Raw genomic sequence first — 12,179 nt, forward strand, 5'->3', positions numbered from 1 at the left:
GGTGTGTCTCGCACTGGGGTGACTCAGTGCTGCTAAGATACACGGGGTACGACTGGCTTCAGCTTTTGGGGGGGCTGTTACACGTGTGCAATACTAACATCGGACAAAGAAATCTTTCAACCAACAAGGGTTACAGAGCAACGTTCACTAAAGCACAGGTTGGAGGGGGTTCGGGGCCGAAGCAGGCCAGTCTGGCAGCTGGTGGCCGGTGTCCTCGGGCCCGGCGAAGAGCGCCCGGCCGGGGTGGGCGCCCGCGGGCTCGCAGTCGTGCAGGGCGTGCGCGGTCCTTCGGGCCGCCCCGGGCCTCGCCGCTCGGGGCGCGGCTGCCCACGCCGCCGGCTCCGCCCCGGACGCGCCGTCCACGCCTGGGGGATATGGCTTAGTCCACGTAGGCCTCCTGACTGTGCTCGGTGCTCGGTGCTCCGGCGGGGCGGCGGGGTCCCCGTGGCGCCGGCAGGTGCCCGCGGGCGCTGGCCTCCCTGCCGCGGCGGTCCGGGTCCGGGGGCTCCGGGTCCGGAGGGCGGGGTCCGAGTCCAAGTCCGGGTCCGGGTCCGGGTCCGGGGTCTGGGTCCGGGTCCGGGGGGTGTTCCGGGACGGGTCCAGGGCGGGTCCGGGTCCGGGGTGGGGGGCTCCGGGGTGGGGTGGGGTGGGGTCCGGGGTGGGTCCAGAGGGGGTGGTGGGTCCGGGCCTGGGTCCGGGGGTGGGGTGGGGTCGAGGTGGGGGGTGCGGGTCTGGGTCCGGGGTGGGAGTGAGGGGGTCCGGGGTGGGATGGGGTCCGGGTCCTGGGTGGGGGTGGGGGGGTCCGGGGCGGGGCGGGGTCCGGGGCAGGTCGGGGGTGGATGGGGTCCGGGGTGGGGGAGATCCGGGGGGTGGTCCTGGTCCGGGGGGCGGGTCTCTGGATCCGGGTCCGGGGGGGGGGGTGGTCCGGGGGGCGGCTCACAGCAGCCGGGGCCCGGCGGCGCGGAGCAGCGCGGCCAGCAGCAGCAGCAGCAGCGGGGGCGCGGGGCCGCGGGGCGGGCGGGCGGCGAGGCCGGCGCGGGAGCCGCACCCCGCGTCCTGGCAGCGCGGCTTCTCGCACAGGACGCCGGTGTAGGCGGCGGGGCACAGGCAGCGCACGTTGTTGTGGCACGTCCCCCCGTTCTGGCAGTGCAGGAGCTCGTTGTCGCAGACGTTGGCTGCAGGGCCGGGCCGCGGGGAGGACAAGCAGAAGCAATTTCAGGTCACCCGGTACATCACGGTTCCAGCTTAAAAAACAAGATCTCAGGGGGGCCGTGTCCCCCCCGCCCCCCCGCCCCAACTAAGCCCGTGACTCCCAATTTCCAAGCCAATGTAGTTTGCTGCCTTTGTGGCTTATTTTTACGCTGCTTTGATCACATTTGTCCCTTTCGTAGACATTCTGGCTGCGACCTTGGACGCTGTCGTCGCCCGTTTCGGGCCACCGGGCACAAGGGAATGGGAAGCCCTGAGCGGCCAGGTGTCCTTCCTCCGTGGAAGTGGGGCCCGCTGGGGCCTCCTGCTTCTTTACAGGACAAGGGCCCGCTCCAAGAATGCGGAGTCTTAAAGCCAGATGGATGGTAGTTCCCACGCAAAGCAGTATTGCTAAAATGACCAAGAACCTCGGAAGGGGCGGGCCATTCTCCCTGCAGGTGCATGCGGGAAGGCAGAGCCAAAGGGGAAGCATGAGGGGCGGGGGAGGGGCGGTGGTAGGGGGGCAGAAGGGCGGGAAGGGGGCTGGGAGGACGGGGGGGGGGGCAGGGGGGCGGGAGGGGGTAGAGGGAGGACGGGGGGGGGGGGCATGGGGACTGGGGGGCGGGGGGGGGCGGGCAGCATGCTCCAGGCAGGCGCAGCCACATCAGAAGAGAGAAAGTGGTTCCATGGGAGGAGAGTGAGGACGAGCACTCAGTCACATTTGCCCCTGACAAGCCTATCAGGATATTCATTGCCTTGTAAATGTGGGAAGTCGAGTCCAAGGTTACCTTGATTTCCCAGAATAATAAACAATGCGGTGATGAGACCCTGATTACCAGAATTTCACTATGTCCGTCAATTAATAGAATCGGTTTGAATAAATCAAGCAAGCAATTCCAGATACTAAAATTCATTCATGGTCCCTGTCATCTAATTTTCATCTCTAATAATTACTTATTTCAAAGTTCTGGTTATCCTCATTAAGTCCATGTCTCCTATTCTTTTAGATAATCAAGGTTTCACTGATTTAGCAGAATGTTAAATAGAACCCAGGGAAATTAAAATAACAACAAAGAGTAAAAGAGCCAAGAACACTTCCCAGCAACATATGTTGCTTAAGCACTTAATATATAGAACCATACTCTGGAATGAGGGGTAGGGGCAGAGCAGAAAAGGTAGATTTTTATAAATTATAACGTTTTTCATTTTTAAAGGATGTCATGGTCAAACTTCCCCAGGGGTACCACATGAATTAAACACACACACACACACACACACGTGCACACACACACACTTAATATTACTATCAAGGTGCAAAGTATTAAAAAAATCTCCCAAGTAGTAATTCAATAGAGAATGTTACTTGTCCATTAATCATGTTCAGTAGTCATGTCACCTTCAAAAGACACTTCCTAGACACAAACGTGCTAATGCCCTGCGTGCAAATGAGCTGAGGAAAGATGGTAGTGGACGATCCCAGAGTTAATAACAAAGTGCCCTAAACGGGGCCTTGTTTTACCTTCTTCCACAGTAATTCCTTGGCGACCTCTAAGACAGCTGCATAATGTATTGGTACAATTTTCAAAAGTACCCACACTTGCTGTCTGTAAATGTCAGAAGTGACTATTGAGGCCTACTACATCCTTCAGGCTCCAAATATTGACATACAAGGTGGTGTTCCAGAGGTTCTAATGATTATATAAGCTGTCTCTCAGTGGGTGGTAGAAATCTTGAATATTAGACCCAAATTATAGTATTTTATGCATCATGGTTAAAAATGTCAAGAGCTGTAGCTGTGAGGCAAAATCTCCAAGTGTAGAGTGGTTAAACTCCTGGTCAAAACCGGTTGTTGTTAATTTGAGAGACATATATAGGTTTTCAGCATATTTTGTTTTGCTTACACTTCAGGAAATATGCTTAATTGGGGTAACATGGAATAACTAGATCCAAATAACTGTTCCCATTTACAGTTAAAGATTCTCAGCATTTCTTGTTCCAGGCAGCACATTGCTGAATGGGATATTTCCTTTCATTTGGGCACTAGAGGTAGGAAAATATCTGTTCTATCAATATCGATAATTGCTTGCCTTGAATAATTGAGAAGAAATCAATAGTTAATTAAATATTGCTCCCCTTTTTTAAAAAAAAGCTATTTTTCTTCTTGGACTTGAATGTAAATCAGTTGTTGAACAGAGCTTTCTCTTTCTTTCTTTCTTTCTTTCTTTCTTTTTTTTTCCCAAGAAACTGGTGATTAAGTTAAAATCCAATACCTTTCCTACATTTAGATAATCTGCTGGTTGATATTGGTGACTGTGAGAAATTCATTAACTATGCAAGGAACAGATGTAACAAAAGGATTAATAATATCATGGATTGGAGAACTACACTTTTTCTGCAAGAAATAAACAGAAAAATCAAATCTAGAATATATTTCATTATTTAGAATTCACTATAAGACTTTCTACATTTAGACTCCTGATTGTGCTATTCAACAAACACAGAACTTCCCTGTATATACAGCGTTCTGTTGGGCTTATGTGCTAGAAGCACATCTGAACCTAGCTACGGATCCTACCTGCTATTCATGAATTCATCCTCCGTCTTCATGTCTTTTTGAACCAGATTTGTGGTGCTTATTGAATAAACTAGGTGACTAACAAATATCACTGAGCTCTTCTTCAGCATATGAAGCTTTGTACTAAACACCGTGAACAAATAACAAATGGTAAAGCATGATCTCTGCTCTTATGGAGTTCAAGCCTGGTTGGCAAGATAAAATATATGCAAGAAATGATCTAATAGTAATTTCATTAGCATGCCTTTATCAATTCCATCCACCTCAGCCAACATCTGTTGTGTGCCGGGCACCCTGCTTGATTGTACGGCTGTAACTCTACCTGCCCTGAAGGAGCTCACAGTTTGGCAGAAAACAAAAAGAGCGAACATGCAGAAATAACTGTGATGCAAAAAAAGAGAATAAAAGACGTATTTGCAAAATGCTAGGGGGACTGAGATGCTGGTGTAAATAATCATTTGGGGGAAGATTAGAAAAGACGATGGGAAGGAGATTGTGTTTGAACAATGGTGCACTCCAGGCAGATACTGGTAGAAGGGGCGTCATGGTAGGGGAGACTGTATGAGCACAGACAAAGAGACGTGCAGGGGCAGAGTGCTGCTTATTATGCCACTGTCTCTCAACTCTCAATCCACCCTTCCTTCTGCAAGCTGGCTCCTGGCTTCCACTGACAGGGGCCACTAGAGGCACAAGAGATGGTGAAGGGATTTCCTTTTACCCATTTGATGGCTCTTCCTAACAGTGTCACTCGATGATGGCAGTATAGCAGCATTTGGTCCCCATGTATAGCTTTATTCAGAACCAGCTTTATTCCCACCCTTGGAAGGTTCCTTCCTACGCCAACTCAGCAGCATTCCTTCCCTGGATGTTCAAGCTCAGCTCTGAAGGGCCCTGCCCAAGTTTCAGAGGTACCAGCCAGCACCCTGGCACTATGTCTTCTCAGAGATGCAGGTCCCATATCTGTGGGGTCTCCCCTCCGTCCTGTTAGTTTCTAATCACCCATCCTCTTTCCTGTTTTCCCTCTGCCCAGGAGTAGTGCTGCTCCCTGCTTACACAGTTACTAACTCTACAAGAGGGACTACAGTGTCCTCTTATCATTTCTAAATTCCAAAACACCTGCTTAATTGCTCTCTCAGGTTTTCTGACAAGGGCCTGAGGGAGAGACACATGGAACACACTAGCAAGTGGAGTGGTGTGGCTGGAGCATTGGATGTGCAACAGGGCAAATGGAGACCAGAGAGGCAGACTGCCGTCTGGTTATGTAGGTTCTACATAACACACACCACAGAGTTTATTTAGACAATAGGCAACGGGAAGTGGCCAGAGACCTATGTGTGGGGTGGTGTTTTAATGGGGAGAAAAACAGGTGAGGCTTGGCCAGAGGAAGGACAGACTGGAGGCGAGGAGCCTGGATGCTTCAACAGAATGGGCTTGGTCTGGTTAGAGCAATGGGGAGAGAGAGGGGATAGATTTGGATGGAGGTGGTTTGAAGTGGATACAAGAGATTCTGAGGTTCCTGTTTTCAGTATTTGGATCCATCAAAATATAATTTATTAAGAAAAGTAGTTGGAGGAAGACTTTGATCAGGGAAGAAAATGCACCTTTTTGGACCTAATGACTTTGAGGGGTCCATAGGCTCTTCTTCTGGGCTCTTTTTCTTAGTTAGAAAAACTAGTTAATCATTCAGGAGGTAGGTCATCGTGGAGATGTGGGTTTGGAGCAGGAGTGATGTTGGTCGTTGTTACAAAAAGTGAAGTGAAGAGTACAGAAGACCCAATCTTGGTAGAATATAGAGTAAGGACAAATGAAGGCTCCAGATAGAACACTGAAGAATGTCAGCATTTAGGCCACTGGAAGTGAATGAAAAGCCCTCATGAAGGGTCCTGAGAAGAAAAGGTATTAACAAGATACAGTGATCATATGAGGGGATAAAATCAGTCCTAGAAGTCTTCCTGCAGTGGGTGACTGTATCTAGGGATAAATAAACAGACTGGGAGAGTGTGAGAGGAAGGGTGGCACATGGAGTTGGGTGAAGGAAATTACAAAATAGGCATTACATGTTCTTGACTGAATCTGACAGAAGGGATTTTGGAATAGTTAAAACAAGGTTTGGAGAAATTTAAGGAATAAACATTTAACAGAGGTCTTTGGTTGTCAGTCTAAGGTAGCACTTTTCGACAGTGGATGTTTTTGTCTCCCAGGGGACATTTGACCATGTCTGCAGACATTTGGTTGTCACACCTCAGGGGAGGGCATGCTATTGGCTTCTGGTAGACAGAAGCCAGGGATGCTGCTAAATATCCTGCAATGCACAGGACAGCCCCCTATAGCAAAGAATAATCCCTCTTCAATTAATGTTGATGGCAAAATGATGACGTTCTGGATCAGGGTGTCAGCAGCCATAACAATGAAGAGGAACAATTGTCCTTATGTATACTGGGCAAAGGGCACTGAAGATGTCTTGGTGATTGCAGATCACAGAGAGGTAGTGTTTTTTGGTGCAGAGCCATGGGAATCAGAGGCAACTGTAAGTCCTTGAAGTTGAAATAGAAGAGTGGAGTGAGTATCCTTGGAGCGGAAGAACTACAGAAGGGTGGGATTTAAGACACACCTGTTAGCACTGCTAAGAACCAAAGAATAGGAGGGAGGAACCAAAACCACCAAAACCACCCTCGCCGCGTAATTTGCTCTACCTTGCTCTGTGAGGAACAGTAAAATCAGGGCTTGGGGAAACTCCAGAAACTAGATGAGTTCTAGATGAGGAAACTGAAAACAATTTAGGGAAGAACGTGGGCTAGAGTCAGGGCTCCTGATTTACAGATTAGTGCTCTTTACATAGGAGACGCATTCAGAGAAACCCAGGAAACGGAGGGGTGCAGTGTGCATCCCAGGCTCCTCAAGACGCTACAGGCCACGTCCGCAGTCCTTGGCGGGTTGCCGGGTGTCCTGGCTGGCTCGTCGGCCTGCATACCGCCCTGTGACGGAGCCGTATGTGTCGGTAGCATCAAGTCTCCCATCTTCCAGACTTCTACTGCATTTGGGCGGAGCTCTAAATACCCATCAGCTCATGCAGAAGATGTGACCCCAAACGCCAAAGGCCCAGGTTGTGAATAGCGAATGTGTTGGATAAGCTGTCCGTCCCCCTCCCCAAGGCAGAAGGCACAGCTACCTACCACGGCAGTCATGGATTGGGGTGCCATGGATCGCCTTCAGGATTGCTCACAGCGGAAGGTTTCAGGCATCCTCCACCAGCTGATAGAACCAGCACGGAGATAAACACCACTTACAATCCTGGCCCTAACCCCATGTCATCTGGCAGGTCACTGCAGGTTAAAAATCCAACCAGGGATTGCTACCCAACACACACCTTGCCGTTATCACCTCCTTAACTTCCTTCTGTGTGGATTCATCTCAAACTGGAAGCTCTGACCTTATTCGGGGAAGTGTTTACATTAAACATGTCCTTATTCTTTCTTCATTGCTATTGACAACCTAAGAGTGTGCTATCTCAGCAAACAGGGAAGGTTTGTCTTTAGCTCCCTTCTGCAATGCTTGACCTTGTATCAGATGCAAATTGTTATTTGCTAGACGCTATTATTTTTATTATGATAAAATATCCTTAGATACCAGAAATGCTGATCCCACTTTGGTACTAGCCTGACCATATTCTAACGGATACTTTTACCATTGATAAAAATAATTCACTCACGATGTGTCCAATATCACACCATATAACCTATAGCCCCCCGAAGCTTCAATATTAGAAATGCTTTCAAATGGAGCGACTGAAATGATCTGTGGCCCCTGATAGACAAGGTTAGAGTATTAATGTTAGACCCAAACAGTTATGCGGCTAAAAGATGAAGTGTGGAATCCTGGTGGAAAGGCTGTATTTGGCAAGGTGTTATAATAGCTCCGATCACAGCTTCAGTAAGCAAGCCACAATAGTAGATAAATAAGCTTCCGTAGTTGCTATGAATTTATAAAAACACTCAGAATTTTCAAAGTAAAAAAATAGGAATGAGCAGCATTTCTTCCTCCCTGTTTCACTTCTTGTCTTTCCTCTGGCTTCAATAATGAGCCACAGGGATGTAGCTAAATTATTCAATTCTCTAACTGGTTTTTTTGTAGGTTCCTTGATTGTCATACAAGTTCCCTCTTCCCAAGCTGCAATCTCTTATCAAAATGTGAATGATGGGGCCTTGATTCCCCTTTCCCTCTGTTCGTCCTTTCTGTAAGGTATGGAAAGGTGGATAAAGGCGGGGACCCCTGTGCTCAAAATGGGCACCAGCCAGAACTTAGTGTTGCTGATTGTTCTCTTCTTTTTTTCTTTGGTGACCTGAAGGGTCACTTATTTCCGTTATGGTCACGATGATCCATGACATTACAAAAGGGAAGTTTTCTTTTCTGTGTTTGGGTCTCATTCAAAGCCATACATTCGGGTTCGCCCTGTCAGTGAGCTGCTATGCTTGAGCAATGCTGGGTCTGTATTTATAGACTTGAAAGTTTCTCTTTTTGGCTTTGTCTCAGGCACTTCAAGGGATCGATGCAATGCGTTGCCATGACAGCCTTCCTTGATGGTTGTATTAATAAAGTGACCTCTACCTTCACCACCTGAAACAAGCCCAGGATTGCCAGGAGAAAGATGTTCCAAATTGTTCCCGTCCTTTTCAAAGAAACGTCAAAGAGTGAATAACCTCTACCAAACAGGCTAATAACAAAGGCATGTGTGCAACATTCAGTTCTGATTTTGGCATTTGAGATTTTGTGGCAGGGAGATAAAGAGCTATGATTATGACCCATTTATTCAGCCCTGGTTGTGAGCCGTGAGATATGAAACCGAGCCTACAGGTTAGCTCCCGGGGTACGGAAGACTCTCTGAGGACCGGTGTCTAATTGCCTTTTTTGAATTCTGGGTACACTAACTGCATTTCCCCCCATCTTTTCTCACTTATGTCTGGCCGTGACTCATGACATGGAACAGTGGAGAAAACACTGATTACGAGTCATGAAACCTGGGTTCTTGTTCTGACCAGCCGTTGCTTTGCTGTAAGGCCTTGGGCATGTCACGCAGCCACTTGTTAGCATCTGCTGATCTGTCCCTCCGCCATGCAAGCAGGCAGTGTCCTTAGACGATGGGCACATAGTGGGAGCCAGGCAGACAGTGCAGCCGCTTCTGTGGACCTCGCATTCTAAAGACAGCTAGACAGGGAAAGAGTTGGAAGTAGGTATTTTCTAAAGTTCTCTTGGACTTTACAATTCTTGTGCATGTTTTTCATGGAGAGCCTATTGTCTTAAGAGGCAAAGAATGAGGCATTCCTCCTCTTTGTCATCAAATACGTGATGAGTATCATGAGTCCTGGTGATGACTCAGGTGGCCGTTTTGCCTTGGCCGGTTTTGCCCAGCAGTCTTACCTGGTGCCCCATGGAGCAGACATAGTTTTTCGCCTGACTTGTACTAAAAGTATGAGGTGATGTCAAGGGAATGAGGTGAAGAGAACTTGTGACTCAAGTCGGGTCTCTGTAGTTCATGGTCCCCATGAACTTGGGGAAATCCTTCCACCTCTTTGTGCCTCTCTTTCCTTACTTCTGAAGCAAGAATAGCAATGCCTGTCCTGCAGTTATTGGGCACCTCAAGATGAATTAGGTGGAGGTGTTTTAAAAAATAGAAAATACAACCTAAGTGTACTTTGCTAATGTTCAACACCTCCCCCCAGACCCCAGTGCTAGAAGCCCAGGGCGGAAGAGTGAGGTTCTTGTTTCTAACCCTGCCAGACAAGGAATTCATCACTATCTATCCAATTCAAGGTGCTCAAGTGAAAATGGAGGCCAATGTCCTCCCTCAAAGACAGCATCTGTGTATGTCCTCTGCGGGTACGAATCTTGAGGTGGCATGGGGTCAAACACACAGTGCTTGAATATTTGTATTCAGCTGTCGTGTCCTCCACAAGGTTTTGCAAGGTTGGCTTGGATAGGCAGCGCCTGTCTTCTCAAAGGTGACTCGTGTCCTCTCACTCAGTGTGCATTCTCCTTTACCGATCAGGGGACAGAAGGCGTGCACTCAGGGTAGTGGGGGTGGGGAGCACTACCCCGCAGCCCTGCTTTAGCTCCTGCTTTGGTGAGGCAGGGCAGAGGTACAGAGGCAAACAGGATCTAGACTGCAACTTGGAAGCCATCAGTTGGAAACATCCTTGCCCTCCTGCTCTCAAGCTATGCTGCTGTCTGTGTCTATATCCATCTGGGGAAAGTGGTGCTGGTGGCATGATTCCCGTGTGACAGCATCCAGCCGACTTGGTGTCAGTGTAATGAGGCCAAGGAGCAGAGCTGAAGGGGCTGTAGGGAACAATGTGGGAGCTGTCAGCTGGGTGGTCAGACACGTGTGAGTAATCAAGTACAGCAGTTCTGACAAGAGAGAAGCCATTCTATTCATATTCCTCTATTCTCAAAGCACTGATTATGGGAGTGACACTTGCTCTTGTCCAGTCAAAGGAAACACTACTCGAAACGTCATTAAAAACAAAGCCACGTTCATTTTGAAGGAGCCTATGTTTGCAGTAGGCAGAAACCCAGCTAGCCTGAGAGAAATAACAGGTGGCTCAAATGAAGGGACAGGAAAGCAGTGCCCAAATACTCCAAAGTTTTCAGCTTTTGCAACCTTAAAACAAAGCCTTTGCTTATGTTGAGAAAGGATGAATTCACCGAGAATCCCACACAGCCAAAGGCTGGGCATCTTTTCCCAAAGCGATCATTAGTGATGTATTGAAATCCTATTAAGGTCAAAACCTTCCGACACAGGCACAGGCAAGGTGCTCATAAAAACGGTGCTGAGGAATCACGGAGTTTCTCATCTGGTATCAGAAAATGCACTTGTCTAGTTTAATAAACAGGTGCGGCCTTTACTCTTTTGCCCGAGGTGAAAGATGGTGCTCGTTGGAAGGCTTAGTCACACACGATGCAGCACACACAAGGTATCAGTCAGTGTTTCAGTGTGTATGATACTATATCAGGAGGAAAAGCAGCCCAAGTGTTTATCCAGCACGATCCCCCAAAGTACAGACACGCACCTCCATGCATGCCTCATGCCATACAGACCTGGGAAGTGCTGGAACAACCGCACGCAAATGCCACCAGTGTTGAGCTCTGGCTGGTGGGAGTGCAGGTGGTCTTAGTAATTTTAATTTCCATCTTTATGCTTTTTACTTTTTCCAAATGGCCAAGAATAAATAGGTAGCCCTTTGAAGATATTAAAAATGTCAGTAAAAAGAACTGTTGTTACTTGAGAAAATAAAAGGCATGTTTTACCGAGATGGTCAAGGTGATGCAAGTAAGAAATGATCCATGTGACCAAATTTTACCATCTTTCAGTATTTGTGCCATTCATATATATTACTAGTCAAACTCCCAGTTATCTTAAATGTCTACAAAAATGATCCCCGAGTATGTTCCCTAACTGGGATTTAAAGAAAAACTTGAAACCACACACCCACCCCCCCACCCCCCCCACACACACACACTCACAATCTCAGGAAAGACAGAAGAGTTCCTGCACAATCCTGTAATCCTGAGGAAGCCCCAGACACTGGGACTCCTTGCCTTACGGAAGACTGCCCAGCATCAGGTGTGGCTGGAAGCAGCAGAGCCTCTGAGCTAAAGGGATTCGTAGTCTGAGGGCCTGCCTAGTCTTAACTGGTAGAGAGGATGCGGGGAGGATGGACGTCTTACACCGGCAGGTCCCAGGAGGACTGGGCTGGAATTTCTGCCCACCATTCCCGTAGGGGCTCTGAGGCTGGCCTCACTGCCCTGAGAGAACCCACTGCAAGCAGCTCGAGTCTGCAGGAGACCCTACGTGCCTGTGCCGCATCCGACCTGCTCATCGTGGCTGTAGAGTCCTACTGAGAACTGTCCCTAGGACCAAACTGATACCCAAATAAATTATTCACTCAACATGCAGATAAAATACGTCTTTTGTTCTCTGCCTTTTTCTGAACAGTGGGCATGTGCCTATTACTTGCAGATGGTCCAGGAGGTCGGTAGGTGGGAATGGACACACATGGACAGGCTGGAGAGTGGGAAGTGAGGGAGCAGTCCCTCGATGGCCTCATCTCACTCCTGAGCACGAGGAGGCGGAGGTAAGGTGAGATCCTGAGGGCAGGGGTGAAATGCCTGGTAGGGAAAGGGAGAGGAAGCTAAGAGGGGACACGGGAAGGAGTGGCGGCCACCAGGCTGCAGCAGCCCAGCTCCTCCACCAAGGCTTGTCAGGCCTTCCATGCCTGCTCTCCCCACGGGGAGCTCCAGCAGGAAGGGAACGGGGACTTGGCTGGGTTTCTTCCTTCAACAATACACTATGTACCTGGGGAAGGGGGGCAGGGAGGGGAAGAAGCAAAAGGGGCCAGCTGAGCCAGGGGACCAGAAGCAC

General features: G+C 48.9%; 1 protein-coding gene across 13 annotated transcripts in view; it reads right to left on the reverse strand.

Moving 5' to 3' along the window:
* Positions 1-832: 832 nt before the first annotated feature.
* NTNG1 (netrin G1) overlaps positions 833-12,179 on the reverse strand; it is a 307,376-nt gene continuing 296,029 nt past the window's right edge. For 4 of the 13 annotated variants that reach the window (XM_072754469.1, XM_025996456.2, XM_072754468.1 and 1 more), the window contains exon 10: positions 833-1,175. In XM_072754469.1, coding sequence (XP_072610570.1) covers positions 937-1,175 — 239 coding nt within the window. In that variant the 3' untranslated portion in view covers positions 833-936. The remainder of the gene's footprint in view (positions 1,176-12,179) is intronic. The other 9 variants (XM_072754478.1, XM_072754477.1, XM_072754479.1 and 6 more) reach the window with 4 other exon arrangements.

Source organism: Vulpes vulpes, chromosome 3, assembly GCF_048418805.1.
Source record: "Vulpes vulpes isolate BD-2025 chromosome 3, VulVul3, whole genome shotgun sequence".
In the NCBI taxonomy this organism is placed as follows: domain Eukaryota; kingdom Metazoa; phylum Chordata; class Mammalia; order Carnivora; family Canidae; genus Vulpes; species Vulpes vulpes.